Source organism: Balaenoptera ricei, chromosome 6 (assembly GCF_028023285.1).
Source record: "Balaenoptera ricei isolate mBalRic1 chromosome 6, mBalRic1.hap2, whole genome shotgun sequence".
Lineage (NCBI taxonomy): Eukaryota > Metazoa > Chordata > Mammalia > Artiodactyla > Balaenopteridae > Balaenoptera > Balaenoptera ricei.
The window spans coordinates 39,939,139-39,966,684 of NC_082644.1; the positions used below are offsets into that span (position 1 = coordinate 39,939,139).

Sequence of the window (27,546 nt, forward strand, 5' to 3'; positions counted from 1 at the left end):
CCTCCCTATCCCACCCCTCTAGGTGGACACGAAGCACCGAGCTGATCTCCCTGTGCTATGTGGCTGCTTCCCACTAGCTATCTATTTTACATTTGGTAGTGTATATATATCCATGCCACTACATCTGCATCTTTATTCCTGTCCTGCCCCTAGGTTCTTCAGAACCGTTCTTTTTTTTTTTTTTAGAGTCCATAAACTCTATTTTTAAATATAAGGGATTCATCGTATCATTAACTTGTTGAGCAAAGACTTACTTTGAATCTAATTTTCAGTGCTCAGAAACATCTGCCAATACTTTAAATGCATGAACAGAATGTTCACTAATGGATTGAAACAACCATATTACAGAAATATTTGCCACATATTTGCCATCTGTATTTTCTCAGAAGGGCTAAGGATTATTTGAACTGCTAAATTTTTGCATACCTCTACGACACCCCAACACATTTCTCTCATTACTTAATCAAGGTGTTAAGCATGACTGACACAACTGTTCTCCATTAAACCAGAAATATGATATTATTTGATATTTATCTTATATTTATAACTTGAATTTTACCACCTAAATATAATGTTCACATGTTGATTCCTACATTAAAATATTTTTTGTTAGGAATTTGTGTGTTAGCCAACGTTTTAACGTGGAAAGTTCCGTTAGCCATATGAATTTTGGCATGTTTCAGAGAGATCAGTAAATAAAATATTACATGAATAAAAAAAAAAAAAAAAGAGGACAAATTGACTAAATGCCCCAGAGCAAGCAAGCAAGTAGCAAGCTAAACCATAAAATTAACATAAAAGTTAATGAGTACTTACTGTGTGTGGCACCAGACTGATCACACAGCCCCGCTAGGTAGGTAAAGAAAGCTGTGTTCCCATGTAATAGGGTATGAGGCCTCAAGAAAGTAAGGCTGGATTTGAACCCAGGTATGACCATGGAACCCAAGATTTTTATCATAATACAGCACCAATTCATACAGATAATTTACCAATATTCCAAGAAGCAGTCATCTAAGATTTATGTTAAGTCACTGCCTGTGATCTCTTTATATCGCATTTTGGAATTTTAAGTTATTATTTGAGGCTGTTGTTCTAGTCTAGTCCCATTCCATGTTCAGAGAAATGAATACAGAAAGGTTAGATCACTTGAAGAAGCTCAGAAAAGCAACAGAAACTGGAGATGTATTACCAACACCTCCACTTAGACATTTAAGGCTTAGAATATTAAAACATAAGGTAAACTTCTTAAAGAAATAGAGAAAGTAGTTCCGTGCTAGTCCTGTACCACTTGTAGAGACACAGTTTTATCTGTTATTTTAAGTTTGAGAGCCCCTTTTCCATTCATTCAAAAACAGTCATTGAGCACTTGTATGCCTGACACTGTGCTGAGCACATAGTATTCAGCAGAGAACAGAGGACAAAGTATCTGCCCTCTCAGCTTAGAGTCCAGGGGGTAAAATACAGATTTACACAGTCCCAAGTCCAAATGACATCACATTCCCATTTTTGTTGCTGGCCTTGGGACTTTGACATCCATGGCAACATTTAAGGCATGCCTTGGTCTCAGAACGCACCACATTGATTGCTTCTGTTACTGAATTAAACACAAGGCCTCCGTCTTGGGGTAGCCAAACCAAAGCCCCCTTGGCTCAGTCAGGGAGTTCTTTCCCACCTGGGCTCATGCTGCCAATAATGAAACTGAGTTTGGTGAAAGCCAGATGGGCTTTTATTCTATAGCCAGAGAATGGAGAAGGGGAACTCATGCTCTAAAGGCACCTTCTCCCTGGAGGGAGGGAGTAAGGGAATTCCAAGGGTTAGGAGGCAGACAGGTCATCAGGCTCTAGGAAAGGGTGGAGATGTCCAAGGGCAGCTGGGGCATGTGCAGTCTTCCACACTGCTTTGCACACGGCATGAATTGTGCCTTGCAGAGTACAAATCCCTGCTTCGGGCGGAGATCTTAGCACGGTAATGGAGCAAAGGTAACTCTTGATACCTCCAGGTTTCATCTGTGCAGGCGCCTTCCTGTGGTCAAGTCAGAGCCAGCTCTGGGGGGTTGACCACTGCATATCTCTCAAAGCATGCATCTCTCACAGGACAGCTGCAAAGCATCTCTGCCAAACACCAGGTACTTTTGAAACAAACACAGAGATAGATCAGGCAAGTGTCCTTCAGCTCTCAGGAGATGGTATAGAAACACAGAGATAAATCAAGGCAAGAAAAGTGGTGACCTTTAGTCTACTTTGTCCACTATCTGGTTTTACTGTGGGCCTTTGTGGCAACCCCGTTGATAAAACACAACTAGCCTGCATGGCTAAAAACCAGTTTCTACGCCTGGGGCCTGGGCTGCATAGCACGGATGACACTTCCAGGAAGTTTGCATTAAAAGTGTACAAAGATGTGAAAATAGATACACACACACATACACATGTAGAAAATTAAATAAACAACCTTTATCACCAATCTAATCTGTGCTGGCAGTATAAAGCCCTCCACCCAAGGTATATTATGCCCCTAGAACTCGCCATGTAATGCCAAGCCCTAGAACTAATTAAAGAACTTCACAGCGACTTCTCGGGATCCTTGTCAACATCACTTTGCCAGCTGGGAAATGCCCATCTTTCATAAACCTATATGCTCCACATCCAACCAAAGGTTAGGATCAAAGTCTACTTGGGTGAAGGTTTCCGTTCTTGCCCCAGGTCTCAAAGCCCAGCTGTGCCCCCTCAGCAAAGTCAGTCACCCAGTCAGAACACACGGGGCCAGAGTAGCTTCTATAAGGAAGGTGGAAAGAAAGGCCCCCCTGGCACAGTGATGCTGAGTCTCAGCAGAGAAACCGCGGCCGAGAAATGGAAGCCACATTGTTCAATCAGGGCCACAATGAGAGGGAGAGACCAAGTGAGTGGAGCAGGCACAGTTAGAAGAAGAAAGAATGTCAAACTCATCACGGAGACGTGACCTGCCCACAAATGCAGGAGTGCCCATTCGTGTTATTTAAAGGGCACAGTTGACTTAGAACCAGTCTATGGGGTCAGAAGGCCACCGTGCTGGCATGAGAAATGACCACCAGAACCTAAATAGAGTTTAAAAGTGGTCACAAGCCTTTCTGGAATCTTCAACACCTCTGTCATTTCTACTCTTGTCTAGAGCCCAAATCAGACTTTCTTAATTGAAAGGGAATTCAGTCTGCAGGTACACTACTATGTCTTTAGACATTCCCAAGGCCAAAGGGTCTTGGCCCAAGGGCCAAACTCTATGAGTACAATATGGCCTGCAGTTGGGAAGTCTGAGTTCAGATTCCATCTCATCTACTTCTGGTTGTGCAACCTGAGTCAAGTAATCTTCTCTTTGCCTTAGTTTCCTCATCTATAAAAAGAGGGATCCTGGTACCCACCTCACAGGACTCTTAGGATCAGATTTCTTTTTTTCTTTTTTTTTTTTTTTTTTTGGCTGTGAGGGGTCTTCGTTGCTGCACGCGGGCTTTCTCTAGTTGCAGTGAGCAGGGGCTACTCTTCGTTGTGGTGCGCGGGCTTCTCATTGCGGTGGCTTCTCTTGTTGCGGAGCACGGGCTCTAGGCTCGCGGGCTTCAGTAGTTGCAGCACTCAGGCCCTAGAGCACGTGGGCTTCAGTAGTTGTGGCATGTGGACTCAGTAGCTGCAGTGCACGGACTCTAGGGTGGGTGGGCTCAGTAGTTGTGGCGCACAGGCTTAGTTGATCCACGGCATGTGGGATCTTCCCAGACCAGGGATCGAACCTGTGTCCCCTGCATTGGCAGGTGGATTCTTAACCACTGCGCCACCAGGGAAGTCCGGGATCAAATACTGATACAAAACGTTGTAAAGGGTTTCATGATGTGTCTTGTACCTACTAAACATTATGTAAGTTTAGGTGCACATAAAAGCAAAAACCAAAAGTAATAAGGGAGAAGTTTGTTTCCTGCAGGTAAGTCAGGAGGTGGTAGTACAGAGCCAGAGTGGGAGCACAGCTCAAGGTTTTCAGGGGCCCAAACCCCCCGCCCCCTGGTTCACCATTTTGACATCACCAAGATGGGGCCCGTGTGTTCATGTCCCAGCTGGAACCATCCACACACCAGGCAGCAGGACAGAGGAGAAGATAGAAGGGACAAAGAGGACCTGCCAGCCATCTCTTAAGGAGCGACCCCAAGCTGCCCCACTCAGGGCTCCACTTCTGTTTACATTTCATTGGCAGGAACCTAGTTAAAAGGGAACCCTGGAATCATAGCCTTCATTCTGGGTGGCAATGTGTTCAGCTAGAATTCTATAGAAGGGGACCCCCTCCACAAATAGATGGCAGGGGAGGGTGATTTCAGTTTTCAGAACTTCTATTTTCTAGAAGTTATATGGTTTGGAAACTGAATGAAAGGAAGAAATTAATTTAAAAGGCCTCTGTCCACCTGTACCCCCTGGAACAGCCACTGTAGATCTATAGTTGCTCGAACAGCATGGAAATGCAAGATCAGAAAGACAGGTAGGGGGCTTCCCTGGTGGCGCAGTGGTTAAGAATCCGCCTGCCAGTGCAGGGGCCACGGGTTCAAGCCCTGGTCCGGGAAGATCCCACATGTCGCTGAACAACTAAGCCCGTGCACCACAACTACTGAGCCTGCGCTCTAGAGCCCGCGGTCCACAACTACTGAAACCCACGCACTTAGAGCCCCTGCTCCGCAACAAGAGAAGCCACCGCAATGAGAAGCCCGCACACCCCAACGAAGAGTAGCCCCCGCTCGCTGCAACCAGAGAAAGCCCGCACCCAGCAACGAAGACCCAACACAGCCAAAAATAAATACATAAATAAATAAATTTATTTAAAAAAAAGAAAGACAGGTAGGGAAAAAAACCCAGGCACCGTGTACTCCTGGCTCAAGGATCTGCCTCCAGAGGGAGCCCAGTCCAAGATCATCCCCTTAGGACACTCAGCCACTAACACTAAGTAGAGAAATTAAAAGTGGTGTGCTGTAAATTGCTTAGAAATACTCATACACGACACCCACAATGTTGTTACCCATTCAGTGGACAGATGTGCCCTCAGAATACAGTCATGGTTATAGGAGTCCAGTGTACTAAGGTATCTATTAATCTGAATTGCTTAGTAGATGGAAAGAAACAATGGGCTAAGAAGTAATTATGGGCCACCTGTTATATAGCTCCCACGACTCTAGTTTAAAAAGAAGCAGAGATATAGGTGTTTTAAGGGTCATTTTTCAGGCACCAATTAACACCCACAAACACCCCAATTGTTTCTGTTGGAAATCCTCAGCAGGGAGATATAGTTCTTCTGAAAACACTAAAAAGCCCAAGCATGGGGGCTTCCCTGGTGGCGCAGTGGTTAAGAACCCGCCTGCCAATGCAGGGGACACGGGTTCAAGCCCTGGTCCGGGAAGATCCCACATGCCGCGGAGCAACTAAGCCCATGCGCCACAACTACTGAGCCTGCGCTCTAGAGCCCCCGAGCCAGAACTACTGAGCCCACGAGCCACAACTACTGAAGCCCACGCGCCTAGAACCCGTGCTCCGCAACAAGAGAAGCCACCGCAGTGAGAAGCCCACGCACAGCAACGAAGACCCAACGCAGCCAAAAATAAAAATAAATAAAATAAATAAATCAAAAAAAAAAAAAAAAAAGCCAAGGCATGTAATCTAGCAGGGGTAAAACAATCCCATTATTGTTACAGATACATCCAGAGGTGCTCTTGTTGCCGCTTATGCCCACTTTAACCCCAGCCCCACACCAACCCCCCCCTCCCCTCCCCCTTCCTCTTTCATTAACTTTAAAAAGGACAGCTCCACCCTCTTGTTCCACAAGGAAGTCTCAGATTCTGCCACCAGGTGGCAGGAATAATCAGCACCAAGAAGCTGAAGCTCTTGGAACCAGAAAATGTTAGGATTCTGGAAGGGACCATGAGAACACCAAGTCAAAACTATGTTGTCTCGATGGGTGGATGGAGGGGTAGGAAGATATGACCTGCCCAGGGTCACATGTGTAATTAGGGACCTAAATGACCAAGCCCCCTCCGTTACCTGTGTCCTGTTTTTCCACCAACTCTTGCTGGGTTTTATTTTTAACTTTTTATTAAGCAAATTTTCAGCACCCATGAAAGTAGGAATAGTAAAAGGAGTCCCTAAGTGCCCATCAGCCAGCTTCAGCAATTAGCAACACTTTGTCATCTTTCTACACTATATATATTGTCCTCCACATACCGCTATATTTTGTTTTTTGTTTTTTTTTTTAATTTATATATTTACTTATTTCTTTTTGGCTGCACTGGGTCTTTGTTGCTGTGCACGGGCTTCCTCTAGTTGTGGCGAGCGGGGGCTACTCTTCTTTTCCGTGCACGGGCTTCTCATTGCGGTGGCTTCTCTTGTTCCAGAGCACAGGCTCTAGGCACGCGGGCTTCAGTAGTTATGGCTCGTGGGCTTCAGTAGTTGTGGCTCACGGGCTCTAGAGCGCAGGCTCAGTAGTTGTGGTGCATGGGCTTAGCTGCTCCGTGGCATGTGGGATCTTCCCTGGACCAGGGATCGAACCCATACCCCCTGCATTGGCTGGCAGATTCTTAACCACTGCACCACCAGGGAAACCCCATACCACTATATTTTGATACCAAGTATCCAGAGGTACTACACTGCACTAGATAATGCAACATTAAAGTCACCTTGGTTCACTAATTCAACAAACAATCGTTAGTATCTGTTATATGCAAGGAACTGGGCTAAAGTAAGGTATGAGCACCTGTAACACAATAAAGCAGTTTGGCCACAAAACTTTTATGCATAAATCATATGTGTGCAGGAAGTTAGACTTTATTCATGTTTATACACTCTTGTGTTTCAGTAAATGGAACATGTAATACAATTTGGAATTACATTTTTTTCCCTAGATCTGTGGGGCCAGCCAGAGATCTAAATTTAAAATCAAACTCATACACTTGTTCCTTTTTCAAAGACATGGTCGCAGCCGACAGGGCTAGCAGGGAACATGTCCTGAAAAGACATAGGCACCTACCTGACACTGTTTATCTATCTGTTGCCTTACTTGGAATGAAGTACCATATAAAATGTCTAGTTGGGCTGAGATGGGAGAAAGATTGGACCCACCCAAAATAGGTAAAAGATAAATGAACCAGGTATTTGTCACATTTGGAAAAAGCGGAAGGGTGTCAGGATACCCGTCCAAGAGCAAACCCTACTAAGTTTGTTAAAGTAAAATCAAAAAAAGTAAAAATAAAATTGGTCTCACAAAAGAAGCCATTTTTTTCTTATGCTCATTACTACCAGAGAATGCTTTCAACCGAACAAAACACATTTTAACATCTCATAGATCCAACATCTAAGAATAAAATTATCCGGCCCATGGTTTACTATATTTTGTTTTGTTTTATAATTTGAAAGTCTGTGTGATGTGTTGGAAAGGAGGTTGGAAACCAACATGCTTATCTCAGCTCTGCTTATTAGAAAGTTACATGGCCTAGACCCAGCAACTTTGTTCCCTTCTGTCTTCCTCAAGTTGGACCACACCAATCTTATCTATCATAACAACACAAACCAAAATCATCCATGTTTCATATATAAACAATGACCTTCGGTACAACACATGCATTTTTCAGGTCATCACGGTACTGGCTGAACCATGCTTTATCTTTAAATCTTGTCATATAAGGAACTGCTACTATTTTGTAATTTTGCAGGATAGCAGGGAGAATATGGCAAGCTCAGGGCAGGAGAACTTAGCCTGGGCTTGGAGAAAGTCATGTAGTTCTGTTTGCCTGGGTGTTCCTTCATGGTGCCTGCAAGGGGAGCAGAGTGAGGTAAATAAGCAGGATCGTGCAACCCTGAACCATGCCAAGGAGTGTGCAACTGACTCCACAGGCCAGGAGACTCATTTTATTATGGAGGAAGAGTAGCGAAGAAGGAATATAGACAGATCTGGACGAAAGAAAGATCAGAAGCAGAAAACTGATCAAGGACATGTTTAATCAAAGAAGTGAAATAACGCAGAACATTTAGGCATTTGTTAGTCTTGTACTTAAAGCATTCATATCTTTAAGGAAAAAAATATAAGTGAAATATGTGATCCAAATTTTCAACTAAAACTTATTTTTGGTATCAGCCACCATATGTACTATAAGATCATACTAGAAAATGGAAAGATTTAGGGATTTCCCTGGTGGTCTAGTGGTTAGGACTCCGTGTTTCTGTTACAAGGGGCACAGGTTAAATCCCTGGTCAGGGAACTAAGATCTCACAAGCCGCGCGGCCAAAAAAAAGAAAACAAAAGGATTTACATTTCTAGATTGAGATAATTTTCTTCCTCCTTATGTGGCTTCTACAGACAGTAAATTGTCAAAATTTTTAAAAATCATCTGTGTTTCTTTATGTGCCAAGCTTCCCTGCTTCTTTCTTTAATCAGCTGACTCATCTAAACACCTCACCTTTGCCATCCCGTCCCTCAAAAGTCTTTGGGTATCATTCATTGAAAGAACATTTGTTTTGTGGCTCTGAAATGTTATTTTTGCGATCTGTATTTTTTCCTAGTGTGATGACGACTGCTTTGAAAACCAGAACACATCAGGAAATGACAACTCACTGAGGAGTAGAGTTGTGCAAAAGAGAGAGCAAGAAAATGGCAAACAGGTACGGCTGGAAAGCAGTGAGTGAATCTATCACCGTGTTAACTACTGTGCAACAGCTATGGGGACAGAAAGCATGGCGCTCAGCTGGCACTCAGAGGAATGAGTTAAATGGTAATTTGAGTGTGTAAGGCAGAGTCATGAGGAAAACACACATGCCCAAACAAAGATTTTGTGTTTATACAACTGTGCTCAGAGTTCTCTGATGGGGAGAGTACCCAGGCTTGCTCTGACACTTCACTATTACTATTACTACTATTAGATTCCAAACTCCATCCCAAGGCAGAAAGCACTGGCTTCAGCAGATAGCATCTCAGTTTTAAAGTAAATGAGGCAGAAAAGAGTAAGGTTCTAAGACATGGTTCTAAAACTGTGTGCATCGCACCCTATGGTTCCTCAGTGACATCTAAGTGTACACAGCAAGCCGAGGTGCTCTGTGACAATGCCACCTCTTATTTCTTTTATATATTGAATTCTGGGTAGGATCTCATTTTTTTGTTTGTTTGCCTGAAAATATCTTTATTATGTGTTCCCTTTTGATGGATATTTTCACTGAGTATAGATTTATTTTTAATTAAAAAAATTTTAATGAAGTAAAGTTGGTGTACAATATTACATAAGTTACAGGTGTAAGGATCTCATTTGAAGACAGCCTTCTGCTAAAAAGAGAGCAAATTGCCCATCTATATCACCCTTAAAAAAGTAATTTTGGGTGCATATTCTGGGGGGAGTTTGCTCATGATAAAAGAATAACTTATTTGAAGTAGAAAATTTGAAATATTATTGCAGCAAAATTTGGAAGACAAAAAATGACCTAATGACCTGTAGTTCCAGCAAAAAACAAAACAAAACAAAGAATCAGTGCCTAACATATTAGAATATAGCTCACTTTAATACAAGTACATATACATCAATAGGCACATGTCACATACATTAGGTTCATGCTTTCATATTATTGGGTCATTGTTTCTTTCATTTAATATATTGTAAAAAGTGTTCATATCACTAAGTAGTCTTCAACCAAAAAAAGAGAAAACAATACTTCTTTTCACACAAAAACCTGCACATGGGTGCTTATAGCAGCTTGATTCATAATTGCCAAAACCTGGAAGCAACCAAGATGTCCTTCAGTAGGTGAATGGATAAATAAACTGTGGTCCATCCAGGCAATGAAATATTATTCAGTACTAAAAACAAATGAGCTATCAAGACATGAAGAGACATGGGGGAGCACTACATGTGTATTACTAAGTCACAGAAGCAACCTGAAAAGGCTGCATACTGTATGGTCCCAGCTATATGTCGTTCTGGAAAAGGCAAACTATGGAGACAGTAAAAAGATCCCTGGCTGCCAAGATGGGAGAGAGGGGTGAATAGGCACAGAGGAGTTTTAGGGTAGTGAAAACACTCTGTATGATACTATGACAGTTGATACATGTTATTAAATACTTATCCAAACCCACAGAATATAGGACACCAAGAGTGAGCCCTAATGTAAACTGCAGACTTTGTCGGTTCATCATTTGTAACAAACGTACCACTCTGGTGGGGAAGTCTATCATGGGGAAGGCTGCATGGGGTTGGGGGCGGGCGGAAAAGTATGGGAGATCTGTGTACCTTCCTCTCAATTTTGCTATGAACCTAAATAAAACTGCTCTTAAAAGTCTTTTTTTTTAATTGTTTCACTAAAAAATGTCAGAAACAAAAAATTAGGTATTATTGTAAACAGAAATATGAAGACTGAGGAGTAGCTACTAGATTTGGCAACAATGGTCCTTAGGTTACCTTGGCAGGTGACCTTAGCAGAAGCCATCTCAGTAGACACCTGGTCACAGTGGCTTGAAAAGTGAGCAGGATGTGAAGGAATGTCACCAAAAGTAAGGGCAATTCTTTCAAGTGGTTTGGCTGTGAAGGGAAGGAGGGAGGGTAGATGTCCCATGGTTGTAGGGTCAAGAAGTTTTTGTTGTTGTTTTGTTTTGTTTTAAAGATGAGAAAGGGTTGGAAAAACCAAAAAAGAAAACAAAAGGAATGCTAGACATTCCATATAGTAGGTAACTTGGGACAATTTCACTCTAAGAAAATAATAATTATGATCATTTAAATCAAAAATGTACCAAACTTTGACTATTGGCCAAGCTTGGTGTTAGGTGGGAAAAAATGAGAAAGGCTTCTCTGGACTCCTGACCTTTGCAGCTACAGCTTGGACTCAGCTGGTCTCTATTACAATCATCCCATCACCTTCCTTGTACCTGAGGCCCAGCCCACAACAGGAAGGCAGCCTAAGTCAGGAGTACAATGGGAGTTTGGTATCAAAGGACTATACGATCTTTGAGGATCCTTTCAGCTCAGAGACATGCTAATAACTAATTTCTTTTTTTGGGGGGGTGGGGGGGGGTTAAAGTAAAGAGAATTGAAGGTCTCATGGGATCTGACAAAAAGCTAGAGCTGAGATTTGGCATTATACCTCTTAGAGCATGTTCAAAACTGCTCCACATCTGCCAGCTTCCTCCCAACCTTCCCTTGCCTTTGCTTACAATAGCTGGACCAGTTTGAGACATTATTGCAAAATGATGAGACGCAGGAAATCCTCTCCACCATCACAAGAATAGGATGGGTCATGGATATTTCAAAGCTAAACAGTACGTGGAAAGATTGTCCATAAAAGATAGCCCAGGTATATACTTCACTCAGTCAGTTAGAGCAAGTGCTAGCTGAGTAAGGGAAATATTTCCCTTTAACCCAACTGATAGAAGAACCCTAGTTCCCAAGGGTAGTTTAACAGCTCTTGAAGATGCTGAGCTACTGTTCACATCTGCAGACCAAGCCTTGGGCTGCCAGGAAAATAAAACCAGCCTTGGTCTCAGTCCTTTGGAAAGTGGGGCTGGCAGAGTCTTACGGAAGATTTGTGCAGCCTCTGGTATTAACTTCATTTAGCACTTGCCTGAAAACAGAGCAGGAGTTGAATGTAGAGACAGGAACTAAACGCAGAGATATTAGCCCTCTCCCTGAAGAAATGGAGAAAATACCAATGGCTCCTTTTGAAGTAAAGGGAGAAATGTATGAACCTGGATTTTTTGTGACAAGGGGGAAAATGTCTGTGCATAGATAATTGGAGCCATCATCTTGCATAATAATTTAAAAGGACCTTTTGGGAAATTTTCCTTGCCAAAATTCTGAGCAAAAGAGATCAGAGTCCATTGTGCTCAGGATTCTCATCATTCCATCTCTGTTCCAATGTTTGATTTCGAGGGTGAAGAGCAAGTCACCATTGAGCAGGATTCTCCAAGAAATGATGATGATGAGGAGGATGACCAAGAGACGCATCAAAAAGGGTACAGATTTAAACCATAGAAATAACCACACTTACCTCCTAAATACAGTGGTTTTGCCACTTTTTAAATTCTCATCTAATTTTTAACATTAATTATGATTTATCAGAGATGGTCACCACCAATCTCCCCTCCCTACTACCCACCCAACACCATTTTCAGAAAAATTAATGGAGCTCTAGAATAATCAACGTGGTAAATTCAAACTGCTAATGTCCTGGGAACCCAATATCCAGGACAATCTTCTAATTAAAGCTGTGAATTGCCAACTAATTGCTCCAGTCTATACAAAAGTAGTTAATTTATCTTCACAATGTTCAATCAATAAGCAATTGATTTCTCAAAAATCCAATTCACTTTAAATCCCAACAAACTTGCTCTTACCTTGTCATATCATAATGTTCCGAGTCCTTATCACCCATTAGCAGGTGAGACAAATTATTATTATTATTTTTTTGGATCAGAAAAATGAAGCTCAGAGAAGTAACTTAGCCAAGGTTAGTGGAACAAAGCTAATTTAAATTTCAGCTTCTGATTCCCAGTCCAAGATTGTCTGGTACTCTATCATAACACGAAAGTATTTGTAAATTTTCTAAATTCCTATTTAAATTTGGTGTAAATTCCTAAGTCTCTGAGGGACTTTATTTTTATGTATCAGAAGACAGAGTCAGTCAGAATTAGGATCAAAAACTCTTGTCACATATACATCATCAAGAATATTTGCCACCTTGGAAACCTGAACTTAGTTTCATCCCTTGTTTTACTTTATGAATCTCTGATCCTGGGGGCTGAGAGCTTCTCTTGGGTGGTCAGAGGTACTCAAGTTTCATCCGTGTTAATGGATGGAAAACAACCACCAGGAGATTGGGAGTTGTTCAGCCTAGATAACCAAATGGCCAAAGCGACTATTTCTAGCTACAGTACTTCCTTTTACGAAGTGTCAAATTGCACTATACACATTCCTTGCAATTAAAAAATCTGATAAATTCAACTTAAAGTAGATGGATGTGCCCTATTACATGCTGCCCTGCAACGCTGCTGCTTTATAACACTATATCCACAGCTGAGGATGATGCATCAGCAGTCTTTCCTAAATTAGACCATGAAAAATTTAGTCTTTACTATACTTATATTCCCTCAATATGTTCTAGAACAGTGTTTCTAATTCTCAGTACACATATTCACACACATACGTAAGACAAAATTTTCATGAAATAATGCCTGTCGTCACTATGTATGATACCCTCTGAGATGTCCTATTCTTTTGTTTAAGGATGATCGTCATGCACTGTGTGACTGACTTCGCAACCTACTAATGGGTCCCAACCCACAGCTATAAACTATTGTTCCAGAAAAGCAATACGCACTACCACTTCATTTAGCTAAGAATTTGACAAAGGCCTGTCAATCGCAATGTCCAAGGTGCTGGTGTTGGGCTCACAGACACCTATTCTCCACGAAGTTACAGTCAGTTAAGGCTTCATAACAAAATACAATCAAAGGAGACAGTAGGAATAAGTCGCAGAGGAATGCCTCTGTTTGACGAAATGCAAGAAGGCTTTGTAGAAGCAAAGGGCTTGAGCTGTGCCCTGAAACGTGAAGGGGGCTGAGATTTGGACACAGGGGCATGACTGCTGGAGGGACGGGAACTGGAGGTGTTCACCAAGGGGACGGGAGCTCCCAGCGGGGGGCTGAGTCCTTTGAGATCCTGGGGATTGAGAATCTTCTATATAGGAGAAGGGGTTGTTTTAGAAATCCTGTCCAGTGGCCTGGAAGTGGTCATGATTAAATGTGTGAGTAAATTCCTTCCATTTGGTCTCAAGTGGGAGAATGAAGGCACATTAAGCAAAGAGACATGTGCAGGGAAGCCAGGTTTCAGAGCAAGTGGAGGGCCTGGGGGGGCAACCGGGAGCACCCAGGAGAAGGAAGGACAGTTGCTATGGATACAGGCCTGGGGCCTCTCCAGACTCCCTCACTGGTGGACACCATCCTCCCCAGAAGAAGTGATCAGAGGCACACGTGGCTCACGCACCACACATTGCCCTGTAACAAAGTTCTGGGCAGAAACAAAGACACCAACCATTCCAGAACGTTCTGAAAAAGCTATATGACAACCCATTGGTTAACAGCCCTCAAATCTCCGAAATTCTACTTTACATGTAAGCATCCTGTGAAGTCCGTTAGCCTCCCGCTAAACAGGGTGGTGACTGAGGACAGGGAATCTCCAGCTTGCTCACACTTTGGGAACCAGAAGGGAGAACCAGAAGGGATGAGAGTTCACTGGATTTTTTTGGGGGGGCTGCGTTGGGTCTTCAATGCTGCGCGTGGGCTTTCTCTAGTTGCAGCGAGCGGGGGCTACTCTTCGTTGAGGTGGCTTCTCTTGTTGCGGAGCATGGGCTCTACGCACGAGGGCTTCAGTAGTTGTGGCATGCGGGCTCAGTAGTTGTGGCTCATGGGCTCTAGAGCGCAGGCTCAGTAGTTGTGGCGCATGGACTTAGTTGCTCCAAAGCATGTGGGATCTTCCCAGACTAGGGCTCGAACTCATGTCCCCTGCATTGGCAGGTGGAATCTTAACCACTGCGCCACCAAGGAAGTCCCCACTGGATTTTTTTTTTTAAGTCAACATTTACATGACAGCTTACAAGCTAGTGGAGGCCCTCCTAGCACAGTGAGAAACACTCTCGTCCTATGGTTTATTCTTAGCTTCTGGTTAGTTATCCTGTCCCCTGCTTTATTTCCAGGAGCATGTTTTCTGCATCTCTGTAATTCCTCAGGGCTTTGGCACATCCATTCAGCAAAGGTTAGCAAGCCACGGCTGATTTTAGTCTAAAATGAAATGAGTTTCTTATTTCTATTTTGTAGGACATATACCTCATGAATGCGTTTGCCTGCTTGATTTACAAAGCCTTATCTAGCTTTAGCGTGCCAGGTTATGTAGTGTATGTGGTGTTTACCTCTGTCTGCCTTCTTGCTTTTGTGTTGTTACAGGTGCCTGGAAAGGAAGTGTGGTACAGTTTACGATTTTTGTAGGGAACACCAAAGAACCCTTAAGTCCATGACCTGGGGCATTTTAATAGCAGGTAAATAACAAAAGGGGATGGAATACCAATGTCTCTTTTCCAGGATCCCTCAAATATTAGTTTTCTGTAGAAAACAAATAAATATTTCCCTTCCCCTTGACTTCCCTGAATCATCCAGAGAGGAGAGAATTTAACCAGGATGCCCTGAGTGGTGGGTCTCAGCTTGAGAAGCCCATGTAGATGGCTTCCCTGTCCTGCTTATGCAGCCAGCAGCTAATTTTTTAGGTCACCTACTCTCACTTTGTTATTGTGGTATGGATTTGAGGGTTGGGTATTGCAAATTCAGGTAACTGGAAAACATGGTGATAATCACAAGGCAGAAACCTAATTGAAGGGGTGATATAAGTAATCAATCAATGCTTTATATAAACACAACACGAGAAGCCAAATAATAACTCAGAGAAGTAGGTATGATTATAACCAGCAACTGCTTCCTCCCTCCCCACCTCACCCTCCTCCCCGTGCTTTTCCTCCTACTGCAAGGTGCCAACAAAGCCTAGGGTCCTGTAGCCCACTCTTCTTACCTGAAAGCAGGACCAGACTGTCTTCACAAATGAGCAGGTGTCCTGTTTTGACTCCCTCCAAACAAAGGGCTCCAGGGCCCATTTCAAAGAACACTCCTGTCTATAAAATGTGAACCCTCCCACCCAAGTCCACAGACATTTATGCAAGACTGCTGCCCGCCCCGCCCCCCCCCCCGGAGGTCCGTAGTTTCCCGGTGCTCACACAGCTAGAACAGGGAGTAAGCAGGATTGAAAGCTTTCTTTGTACTGGCTCAGAGAGTATTTTGCAGACCATACTCAAAACCACACAGCTATGCCATTGTAGTACAAAGTAAGCAGATGGTGTGGCTGTGTGCCAGGGCGACTTTATTTGTAGAATAAAAATACAAATATACAAATACAACTGTCCTTGCCACCTACAAAAACAAGGGGTAGGCCAAACTTAACTTGGAAACAAAGACTTGTTTGCTGACCTTTAATGGAAAACCGTGCTGTTCTTATCCTAGAATATCATCTTCAAAAGCCATCACCTTGGTCATCGCCCCACCTCTTTCCTTTAGAGATTCTGTGGCACTTAGGGATTGTTGTTGTGACACTCAGAGATTTTCCTACTCAAGCTTAGGCAAATCTGGGCTACAAACTAGAAGACTCAATACCTTTTTGCCAGTAGTTGCTTTAGTGTCTGGCCTTTCTCTGACGGAAGCTCACCTGCTGAGTCTGAATATCAGAAAAAGTAGTACTAAGCAAGAGCCCCAATGATCAAGCAACAAGATTCAAGAATTCAGAAGGTTGTTTGAGAAAAAAAGACCTAGCACCCTGTCCTCCTAGCATTCTTGGTGAGACTGTTTAAAATTTTTTTTAAAACCCAAATTATAGTCCTTATAATCAGAGGCACCTATAGCTATATCAAGAGCACCCCTGCGTTCAATGGTTTCCTGATTGAACCTGCCCTTTGCTGAGCCAGATAAATGCTGGAGGCTGGTCTCCCGCTGATTTGGTGATGTTCACTGTCTGTATTTGCTTCCGACAGGTTACCTGGCTCTAGTGATTGCGGCCTGTGTGCTGAACTTTAACAGAGCCCTTCCTCTTTTCGTGATCACGGTGGTTGCCATCTTCTTTGTGATCTGGGATCACTTCATGGCCAAATATGAATCTCAAATCACTCAGTTCCTCTCTCCTGGCCAAAGGCTTCTGGACAGCCACTGGTTCTGGCTGAAGTGGTAAATGCACTTAGTTCTCTTACTGAGGTTGAGAGTGACGTTAGTCTTTTCCAACACTGTTCCATAGATTTGTTCTGAAATTGCTTCCTCATTTATGGGATATTGAAGCTAGAAACAACCTAGGGAATAATCTGTTAAAAAAATGCCTTCATTTTACAAGCAGGACATCAAGGCCTAGATAAGGCAAGATGTGCTCAAATGTCCCTACAAACTGTCTTAATTTCAAGTGCCACTAAATGATAAAATGTTGTCCAAAAGTTGGGACGGTTCTGACTTGGAGAGGTGGCTTTCTGCTCTGGGCATGAATCTGGACTCTTTGGGAGGAAAGGTCTGTGAATTAGTAAAGCCAACTCTCTCTTATAGGACCCCCTGTCCTGCAAGTGACCATTCAGGGCTTTTCTTTCAGCCTCTCTCTGTGGGACCTCCTCTCTCTCCAGGTGGCCCTACAGGGTAGGACCCAGAACCCATTCTCCCCAGTGTGGCCCACATGGAATCTACCAGGAAAGTTCACACATTCTTGGCCTAATAAACCAGGGTTGTACAATCCCAACAGGGCAACCCTCTCTGGCTCTGCCATCCACTGATTCAGTGCTATCGTATGCCCACTAGATTCCCCAAGGAGTCAGAACCCAGGCTAAAGCCTGACTTAACTCTCTGAGGCTTGGGTGAGGTCTCCAATGCAGAGGACACATTTCAAGCTCTCCCTTGAAGGGAAGAAGGTAACGCTTCCCCCATCTCCCAAAATGAAGACGCCCAGCAGCTCTCGCAAAGAAATCATGGGACTTCCTCTCCAAGCATCGTTTCTCCTCTCTGACCCCTTTATATATCCTTGAACTGGCAAAGGGCCCAAGTGTTGTGGAGTAAAGGGACACATTGCTTCATTTTTTGACTATGTGCCTTTTTAGCTACACCCAAAAAGAGTCTCTTGCAATTTCTAGAAGCATAATTTCCTGGTACCAGGGTGTGTTACTCAATATTTTTTGTTTGTTAGTTGAAGCCTGTTTAAGATTTTAAAGTTAGCACAGCAAATGATGCCAAAGCCTCTTTCTTTGTTCTCTTAGGGTGATTTGGGGCTGCCTGATCCTGGGAGTTATTTTCTGGCTGGTCTTTGACACCGCCAAATTGGGCCAACAGCAGCTGGTGTCCTTCGGTGGACTCATAATGTACATTATCCTGACATTTCTATTTTCCAAGCACCCAACCAAAGTAAGCATGAAATCGATCATTTCTTGGTCTTTTTCCCTCTTTTTTTTCCTCATGTGTAAATTGCTCAAAATAATGAGTATGAGAGAGTTGAACTGTTATTCAATATTTTTCTTACCTTGCTATGATATTTAAGTGGCTAAGGTGCCCTTTTCCTGAACGTTAATAATACTGTTACTCTCTCATTTTTCATTCTCAGTAATTTTCCAGTTGCTCAACCAGTGAGATACTCTCTCCTGTCAAGTCCAATTTCTACTCATGTACCCCCTTCCCCCCCATCAAACACACATACAAAGAAAACGCATCCATTTTGATTCAGATTTCCCCAGACCAACAAATAATCTAATATTCTACCATTGGATTCTGCAGTTTATCAAATTTGTATTTGCCATTGAGGCTATTTTACTCCAAAAATTTGTCCTTAAGTTTTGTTCACACAGAATTCAATTCTCACCCTTGTTCTGTCAGCCTGTAACCCAATAAATGGGCAAGAATTCTGAGATATCAAAACTTTCACATATGATTCATAATGGCAAACCCTGGAAGACTTTACTGGCTGAAAGGTTGATCCAAGAAAAGAGCATTAATCAAAACCAAAGCCACCTGATACAATCCAAATTCTTTGCCCTGTGCAGGTGACCATCTCTGCTATTTTCTGTGCCTCCAATCCCATAGTTCTTTGCAGGCCACTCATCTCTACTCCAAAAATGAAAGCACTTGATTGTCCATTACCACTGCACTCCCTGGGTCTGCATTAGAGTTAATTGGTTCCTTTTACTGTGAAATGAGAGCCGCTCAACAGGGTGGAATTTCACTTAATTCACTGACAAATTGTCAAATCAACAAACCTTGGACACACAGAGAAGTCATGTTCGGCCTTTCCATTTTCCAGATGGGGAAATAATTATATGTATCTAACATTTACAGCATGACCGGGAAGGCCAGATTCTTCCTCCTTTAATGGCCCTTCTAAGACTACTCTTTGTGTCTAAGTGATTTTATCGTGACAAAATGGTTACATACGCTCCTGGGACTGAAGGCTTAATCTCAGGTTTATGAAGAGGGAACACAACCCTGAGATTTTTAGGTATGATTCTATGGAGGGATTCTCTGCTCACAACTGCTTTGGCCTCCGAAAGAAGGTGGATCACGGGCCACATCTGAGAAGCTTCCAAGGAAATAGTGATCCCCTGGGCATTTATGCTGAGTTCAGCATTCATTTTCTAATAACCTATATCTCTTCCTATTTCTGTATAGGTTTACTGGAGGCCTGTCTTTTGGGGTATTGGGTTACAGTTTCTTCTTGGGCTTTTGATACTAAGGACAGAACCTGGATTTATGGCTTTTGATTGGCTGGGGAAACAAGTTCAGGTAAGTTTGGTTCAAAAGAATGCCTTGCTTTTATAGTGCTTTTAACATTTGAATATAACCCTCAAGACATGTCAGAAATAGCTTTATTTGACTGCATTAGTTGACCCAAATTTTAATTCCATAGCATGAATTAGACAAATAACTTTGTTTATGTTAATCCGTGCAGTTTATTAATATTCTGGTTGTCTCTTACCCATACCATCCACTACATCACTCCTCAATCCCATTTGACCCCTTCATCCTGCCTGAGGGGTGTCACTCTTCTAAGGTGTTTCCCCCAACAGAGAAACAGGCTTCTCTGCATCTAATGGTAACCAGTACCGCCCATGTACCATCTGTGGCTTCTGGAGCAAGTTACCACACCCAGCTTATTCTTTAGCACCCTAGAGTCAGAGTGAATGTCAGAAACACCAGGAAACCTGTATGAAGTTATAGTTCTAAGATATACTTCCAGGCCATCCACTGGAGGGGGAAAGTTGACAAAATCAACTCTCCAAGTCTATCCCACAAGTTTTCTGAGTCCCCACCCTCTGCAGAGCCGTAGGTCCTGTGGATGGTAACTACGTCTTTAGTGCTTGTAATGATCTGCTCTTTTCCTTTCTTTAACTCAGACGTTCCTGGAGTACACTAATGCTGGCGCCTCATTTGTCTTCGGTGAGAAATATGAAGACCACTTTTTTGCATTTAAGGTAAAGCCAAACACTTTTTTTCTATGTAGACACTTCCTTTTCAGTAACTTCTCAGTCTTTGTAGATGTTCAGATAGAACCTAACTGATCAGAACCCAGGCATATACCTTCCAGGCATGTCATAGGGGCACAGCCCATCACTGGGCTTTCTCCTTTACCTGAAATCAGTGGACTGAAAACATTTTATTTTTTTTACAGTAACATTAAGGGAAACATCTAGAGGAAGTCAGGAATACTGAAACACAGGCATACCTCAGAGATATTGTCGGTTTGGTTCCAGACCACCGCAATAAAATTAATACCGCAGTAAAGCCAGTCAAAAATTTTTTGGTTTCCCAGCTCATATAAGTTATGTTTATACTCTACTGTAGTCTAGTAAGTGTGCAGTAGCAGTATGTCTAAAAAAAGTACATAGGTTAATTAAAAAATACTTTACTGCTAAAAAAAATGCCAAAACAATTACAAGAGTAACATCAAAGATCACTGATCACCATAACAAATATAATAATAATGAAGAAGTTTGAAATATTGTGAGAATTACCAAAATGTGACCCAGAGACACAAAGTGAGCAAACGCTGTTGGAAAAATGGCGCCTACAGACTTGCTCAACGAAGGTTTACCAAAATCCTTCAGTTTCACAACCTCCAAGAAGCGCAATAAAGCAAAGCACAATAAAACAAGGTATGCCTGTACTTTTGGATGTCTTGTAGCATTTGCTGAGATAGTTATGAAAGATCATATGGGGGGGGGCTTCCCTGGTGGTGCAGTGGTTAAGAATCCACCTGCCAATGCAGGGAACACGGGTTCAAGCCCTGGTCCAGGAAGATTCCACATGCCATGGAGCAACTAAGCCTGTGCGCCACAACTACTGAGCCTGCGTGCCACAACTACTGAAGCCCGCACACCTGGAGCCCATGCTCTGCAACAAGAGAAGCCACCGCAATGAGAAGCCCACACACCGCAACGAAGAGTAGCCCCCTCTCCCTGCAACTAGAGAAAGCCCGCGCACAGCAACAAGGACCCAATGCAGCCAAAAATTAATTAATTAATTAATTAATTATTTTTAAAAAGATCATACAGGGTAATAGTATCTGAGATTTCAGGGTAAAGAACATTAGGTCCCTGGCAATGAATAGACATATGGCTGCTAATGCCTCCCCAGTCCAAGCTCAGTGACAGCCCTGCAGTCAGGAAACTCCTTAATCCCAGACAAACAGGGACAGCTGGTCACCCACATCAAGCTCTGTTCTTCCAGAGCCATCCCCTTGCTTAACCTTTCCCCTCTCTCCTTCAGCACAGCCTTTACCTCGGCAGGCTTGCAAGCTGGACCTCCTCCCAACCAAAGGAGGGATGTTATTTTACAGGCGAAAGGCAACTTGGCAACTTGGCCCCATGCTCAGGCCTAATCGATTCTCTCCCAGGCCTCCCCCAGCCCCAGGAAGCTCACCTTCCTCTGGGAAGTCCCTGCAAATCCTTGTCGATGAGTCAGAAAGATGCATTTGGCTTTTCCTTCAGATTTCTTTTTTGTGGTGTGCTATTGTTCCTACACTTCTCCATTGTCTTCTCACTCGGGGACTCCAAATTTACCTCCAAATTACCTCGGCATCGGTTAGGCCAACTGCTATGCTGAATCTTTTTTTAAAACTGCTGATTTGATACTTTGGTGCTGAGATAACTAAGCCATCTCTGAAAGGTCAAATGTTTACAAATTGAGATAGAAATATGCTCCTATCATGAACTGAATCCAGAATTACAAAAAATAATGTCACGGAGAAGGAGGAACTTGCTGCCCAGATTGCACCAGTGTCTTCAGACCTCCCCCCACCCTCTGCCCCCAGGGCAGTAGCCTCCATCCTTTCTGCCAAAGCAGATTCCTGTGGGAACATTGGGGGGATGAGCCCCTCTAACTCCCTGAAGCTTTCAGGAAGGCTCTGCCTGCCCATTAAAGCCAATAAAATCACATAAGTGAGCGAGCTCTGAATAATGGCACAAAAAGTCTTTTAATATATATTATTAATAGATTTTTCTAAATTAGATCCTGTACAAATTGTCCTTGGCCATTCTGTGTCTCTAGTGGCAGCTTGTCCCTGGCCATTTCGCTGGGAACAGAGGGGAAGGGGAACAATGGAGTAGGGGTGCGGAGGGACCCAGACCACAGCCCTGTGTGGTCTATGCAGGGTAGAAACTCTTCCCTGTAGACACACAGGCTGCATTGAGGGCATCCAAAGAGCATCAGGAAAATCGGATCTAGAAAAAGACAACCTTCGTTAACACAGAAGTAAACTAGTTTCCAGAGTTTAATCTTTGTATAGTGATTCAAAGATCTATAGGTAAAATAGTTATTATTCTAAAAGCTAAATCCATGAATGCTTGCTTTATACAAGGCATTGTTTAAGCACCTACTGTGTTACTACTGTGAATAAGGATCTGAGGTAGCTCACACTTAATCGTGACCCAGGTTACTTTGCTAATAAGTAGTGAAGCCCATGTCTGTTTAATATCAGAACAACAAGAATATCTGCCAGTGGCTTTCAGTTTCTTGATCTCATTATTACAAATTCCCCCTAAAATGTCATTCCTTCTCTTAGAAACTAAAGTAAGAAAAGCTCATCATAGCAGGATTTTTTTTTTTTAAGTCAAGTTTCCTATGAAATAGACTCAAGCTTATCCAGAACAAATTAGAGTAAGAGACTGTAGATGGGGAAGTTGCCTGTTAAAAACGTTGTTTAGTTCAAGAGGAGTTTCCAGTATTTTGATGACATTTCAGAGGGGGAAAAGGAGGCAGAAAGAAGGAGACTGATCCGAAAGCTACTAATACTGCTGGGGCCAATGTTAACCTGTGACCTCTCTTACCCACCACCACCCCCCAGGTCCTGCCCATCGTGGTTTTCTTCAGCACTGTGATGTCCATGTTGTACTACCTTGGATTGATGCAGTGGATCATTAAAAAGGTACCAGGACTAGAAGGCCGTGGGTGACCGGTGTAGAGCTGATTATCACAGGGACAAAGTCTTGAATGCCTCTTATCTGTGTTTTTCCAAAGTACCTTTCCCTTCGTACCAAGATCCACGCCCACCCCAAGTTATTAGATTTAAACCCAAAAATCCTACATGGGTCCACAGAGGGAATTTTATCTCCAGGACTTCTAATAGGGCTGTGACTTGCAACACACTGAGCATCTTCATGAAGCGGTTATTCCGTTAGCCAAAGAATTGACTCCAAGAGATGGGGACCTGATTGTCCCTTCATCTTGGCTATCTACTCAAGGCTTACACAGAGTCACTGCTTATCCTCAGGTGATAACGAAAAGTGGACCCTCCTGGTCTAGGAGTTGCTAGAGAATCAAAGCAAGTAGGGGAAGCTGATCTTTTCTCCTGAGGGATTTTTGTAAGCACACAAATTTTTTTTTTTTTAGGTCTGCAAAGTTAACCTCAGTTCTGCTGCCCCAGCAGCTGTCAGTGCTACATCATGTTAGATCACAAAACTCAGAAATTTGTATGCTAGTTTGAATGCACATGAGAGCAAGGCAGTGTATACAGGGCTTGGGCACAGACACAGCCCTCTTTTGATCCCTGTAAATAAATAAAATGGAAAAAGAGAGAGAGAGCCAGAATACCAGCAGAATTGAAAGTTTCAGCAAGAGCACCAGGGCGCATAGTTTTCTGATTGTCAGTTTAAACATTCAGCATCCCTGTGTCCACATCGAAGCAGGAAGGAAGGAGAGAGGATGAAACAGGAAGTCCCCATTCTGAGGTGGGCACCACAGTCTCCGGTTGGAAGGACCACTACAGACTGGGACCATCAACCATGTTTGTTTGAGAGTTAAGTAGAAAAGGCCAAACCTCAACCACATCCCATTACTTATTAGCTGGGCAAACTTTGACAGAACAACTAAACTGTTCTGTGCCTTGGTTTCCTCTTCTGTAAAATGGGCCTAATTATAGGACCTCCCTCAAAGGCTTATTGTGAGGATTAAATGCATTACTCAGAACAATGGCTTAAAACAGTGCCTGGAATGCTGTGAAGACTGCCATGACTGTTAGCAATTATTACAACTTATTACCTGTATACAATAGATATTCAAAAAACTTTACTTGTATGAAATAGACATTTCAATAGACATTGTATAGTGTTCAAAGTATATACAATGACTCAGACTTACCACTCAAATAGGATTTGATCAGCCTGCACTATGGACTATATAAGGTATACTCAAGTTTAGTACAATTGTTGAAGGCCTCAGTATTTTCCTCCAGTTTAAAGATTTTTATCCCTACTTTGAAGTTCTGTGTATACAAATAGTTCTTTACTGACTTTATCCTTTTTTGTCTTTTAGGTTGGATGGGTAATGCTAGTGACTATGGGAACATCTCCTGTTGAATCTGTAGTTGCTTCTGGCAATATATTTGTTGGACAGGTAAGTTGTAATATCAAAAAACAAAACACTTGCTAAAATGGATACTCTTTCCAGAAAGAGAAATAAAAAAATATGACGGTGTTATTTCTTTTAGTGTAGGGGAAAGGGTGTCAAGATAATGAATGCTCAATATTGACAATGTCCAGATTCCAAGGAGAGAGAAAGAGAGAGAGAGCGCGAGAGAGCGCCCTTCTAAGAGTGTCAATGCACTAGTGCGGAATTTGGGTCCTTGAAAATTTATGGAGAGGAAGAAAGATTGAATCATTTTATCAAAGCATAGGGCTTCTCATGTATAGATTCTCAGTAAGTCCTTTCTGAATTAACTGAATTGTTGAGGTTTCTGGCCCACCCGTCAGAGGCTAGCAGCTCATCCACTCAAATGGAGTTCACCATTTATCTTGAAGCTGCAAACATGTAACAGGCAGCCTCACACTCTGTAGTATAATGCTTGTGGCAACGAAAGAGACCAAAAAGTGTTTTCCACCAACACCATGCAGCCATATAAATACTTAAGCTCATTCTCAACTTATCTGAACAGTCTCTTTGCTGAGCCTGAAGAAAACTGCTGTTGAACAAAAGTATTTTCACCTTCCTTATCCATCACGTGGATAAATGTTCTTTTTTAAAAAAATATTTATTTATTTACTTATTTATTTGGTTGCACTGGGTCTTAGTTGCTGCAGGAGGGCTCCTTAGTTGTGACACGTGGGCTCCTTAGTTGTGGCATGCAAACTCTTAGTTGCAGCATGCATGTGGGATCTAGTTCCCTGACCAGGGATCGAACCTGGGCACCCTGCATTGAGAGTGTGGAGTCTTATCCACTGTCCCACCAGGGAAGTCCCAATAGATGCTCTTTTGCCCAAAGTCCATTTAAGCAAAGAAATATGTTGCCAAGTTCTGTCCCTCAAAATGGCAGCATTCCTAAGGGGTAGATCAGTAAGAAATGGTAATAATCATCCTCATCGTTCAGGATATATGGCTTCAGGCAGAATGGAATCACACACCAAGGAAACCAAGTGTGAATACTTGCTAGCACGGCTGTGCAAAGAAATTGAACTCGAAGCAAAAATCAAGTCACCCAGAAAAACACATGGCTCCAGATCAGTAGGCTTATACAACTGCTCCAGGCAGGCTGAGCCTTCTGATTGGTAAGCCCAGCTTACTAGCCTGGAGCAAAGTCTTTAGAGTGGGACCATACTTCTTTCCCCAGGAGTTGAAATTGTTATAATTATAGCCATAAAATCTCTCAGGACTAATTAGGGCACCATCTTGAGTTGATTACTCCTACCTGCAGGGTAAGAGGGCTCATGTACTGAGTTTCTATTTGGTCCATAAATTGAAGCTCAACACACTCAATCTCATAGCACAATTAGAAATAATGAGGGGAAAATTGTAAAATTGCACACATGCTTCTGTGGTGCTCAATTTGATACTTAATATGCTAAAAGTGCAGCTATTATTTATGGAGAGCCCATGCTGCAGGCCACCTGCCCTCCTTAATGGGACTCAAGCCTTTACAACTACACTCTAATTGATTCCTTTCCGTGCAAGGGGAAGAGGGGGGTCTCTGATTCTCAATTAGGAATGGGCCTGTGGGCACCGGTATATGTTATTGCTGGTATTTTTTCATACTTGTGTCTTGTTTCCCTACAGTATCAGCAAAGAGGTTTAGGGTCTGTTGAGATGAAGCTGGAAGATAGGAAGTCACAGAGGTTTGGGAATCACAGTTCCCAAGGCCAGACCACTGGGCAGTTACTTGGCCCATGGTGCTCCAACCTTAGAAAACAGTACTAAGCCATCACAGTCCAATCCTAGGCTAGGTGAGAGCCTTATGTGAATTGGCTTTGCGAACTTCACACGTGACTCTGTATGCACACTGCCCTGGAGTCCAAAAGACCCAGACAATGGTGGTGTGGGTTCTCAAACATGAGCATGCATCAGAACCACCAGGAAGCCTTGTTAAAACACTACTGCTGGACCCAGCCCCAGAGTTTCTGATTCAATAAATTTGAGAATTTGCATGTCAAACGAGTTCCTGAGTCAAGCTGATAGAGTTGGTCTGAAGTCCACTCTTAGAAATACTGCTGTAGAGAATGGAATTTTGAGTAAATTAGCATGTCCTTGTGAGGGAACGTTTAATCTGATCACTTTTTGTTTCCAGACAGAGTCTCCACTGCTGATCCGACCGTATTTACCATACGTCACCAAGTCTGAACTCCACGCAGTCATGGCCGCCGGGTTCTCTACCATTGCTGGAAGTGTCTTAGGCGCATACATTTCTTTTGGGGTAAGAATGTTTGGGGATTAATTTACGGAAAAATTCAACCTCTTCTTCCTTTGCTATTGTTATTTCTGCTTTTTCCTTTACCATTGCTGCCAGATAAGAAGGGCAAAAGAGTGTTCTTTTTGCTGTCTAGTTGGTCAGTTTCTTTGGCATTTGAATGGAGTGACCCCAAGGAGCCTTGGTGTTTCACTCTCATATCTCTGCCACCTAAATGTGAACTATATCCAACCATAGCAGAATGAAATCATATTATGATTTGGCTGAAAATTTGAATAAGTAAAAAAAAAAAAAAAAAACTATTACTGACACTAGTTAAAGGCCATCTAGGTCAGTGGTCAGCAAACTATGGCCCATGGGCCAAATTTAGATCACTTCCTTTTTTTTATAACTAAAGTTTGATTGGAAACCAGCTATCCTGTTCATTATCTAAGCAGCTTTTATGATACAGACTTGAGTAGTTGTGGTCCTAAAAGCTAAAACTATTCACCCTCTACAGAAAACATTTTCTGACTCCTGGCTTACAGCACTGATTCTCAAAACTTACTTCACATTAGAATCACCTGGGAGCTTTTAAAAGCCCTAATACCCAGGCCCATACCCCAGAGTAATTCAACAGAATCTCTTGGGACGAGACCCAGGCATCAGTATTTCTTTTCAATCCTCAGGTTTCAATGTATAGCCCAGTTTGAGAGCAGGTGGTCTATGGGATGGCACTGAAGAACGTTATGGTAACTGGTGCACATGCCCTGAGCACAGGGCTTATTTACAACCCCCAGTGGAGAAATGGAATAACACAGCAGCTGTGTGGTCCA

General features: G+C 42.8%; 1 protein-coding gene across 1 annotated transcript in view; it reads left to right on the forward strand.

Annotated features, from left to right (window-relative positions):
- SLC28A3 (solute carrier family 28 member 3) overlaps nucleotides 1-27,546 on the forward strand; it is a 57,717-nt gene that overhangs the window by 18,866 nt on the left and 11,305 nt on the right. The window contains exons 2-11 of the mRNA XM_059926319.1: nucleotides 8,544-8,642; nucleotides 11,888-11,970; nucleotides 14,956-15,047; nucleotides 16,581-16,770; nucleotides 17,832-17,976; nucleotides 19,231-19,344; nucleotides 19,956-20,033; nucleotides 22,904-22,984; nucleotides 24,370-24,450; nucleotides 26,612-26,737. Of these exons, the coding sequence (XP_059782302.1) occupies nucleotides 8,544-8,642; nucleotides 11,888-11,970; nucleotides 14,956-15,047; nucleotides 16,581-16,770; nucleotides 17,832-17,976; nucleotides 19,231-19,344; nucleotides 19,956-20,033; nucleotides 22,904-22,984; nucleotides 24,370-24,450; nucleotides 26,612-26,737 (1,089 nt within the window). The remainder of the gene's footprint in view (nucleotides 1-8,543; nucleotides 8,643-11,887; nucleotides 11,971-14,955; nucleotides 15,048-16,580; nucleotides 16,771-17,831; nucleotides 17,977-19,230; nucleotides 19,345-19,955; nucleotides 20,034-22,903; nucleotides 22,985-24,369; nucleotides 24,451-26,611; nucleotides 26,738-27,546) is intronic.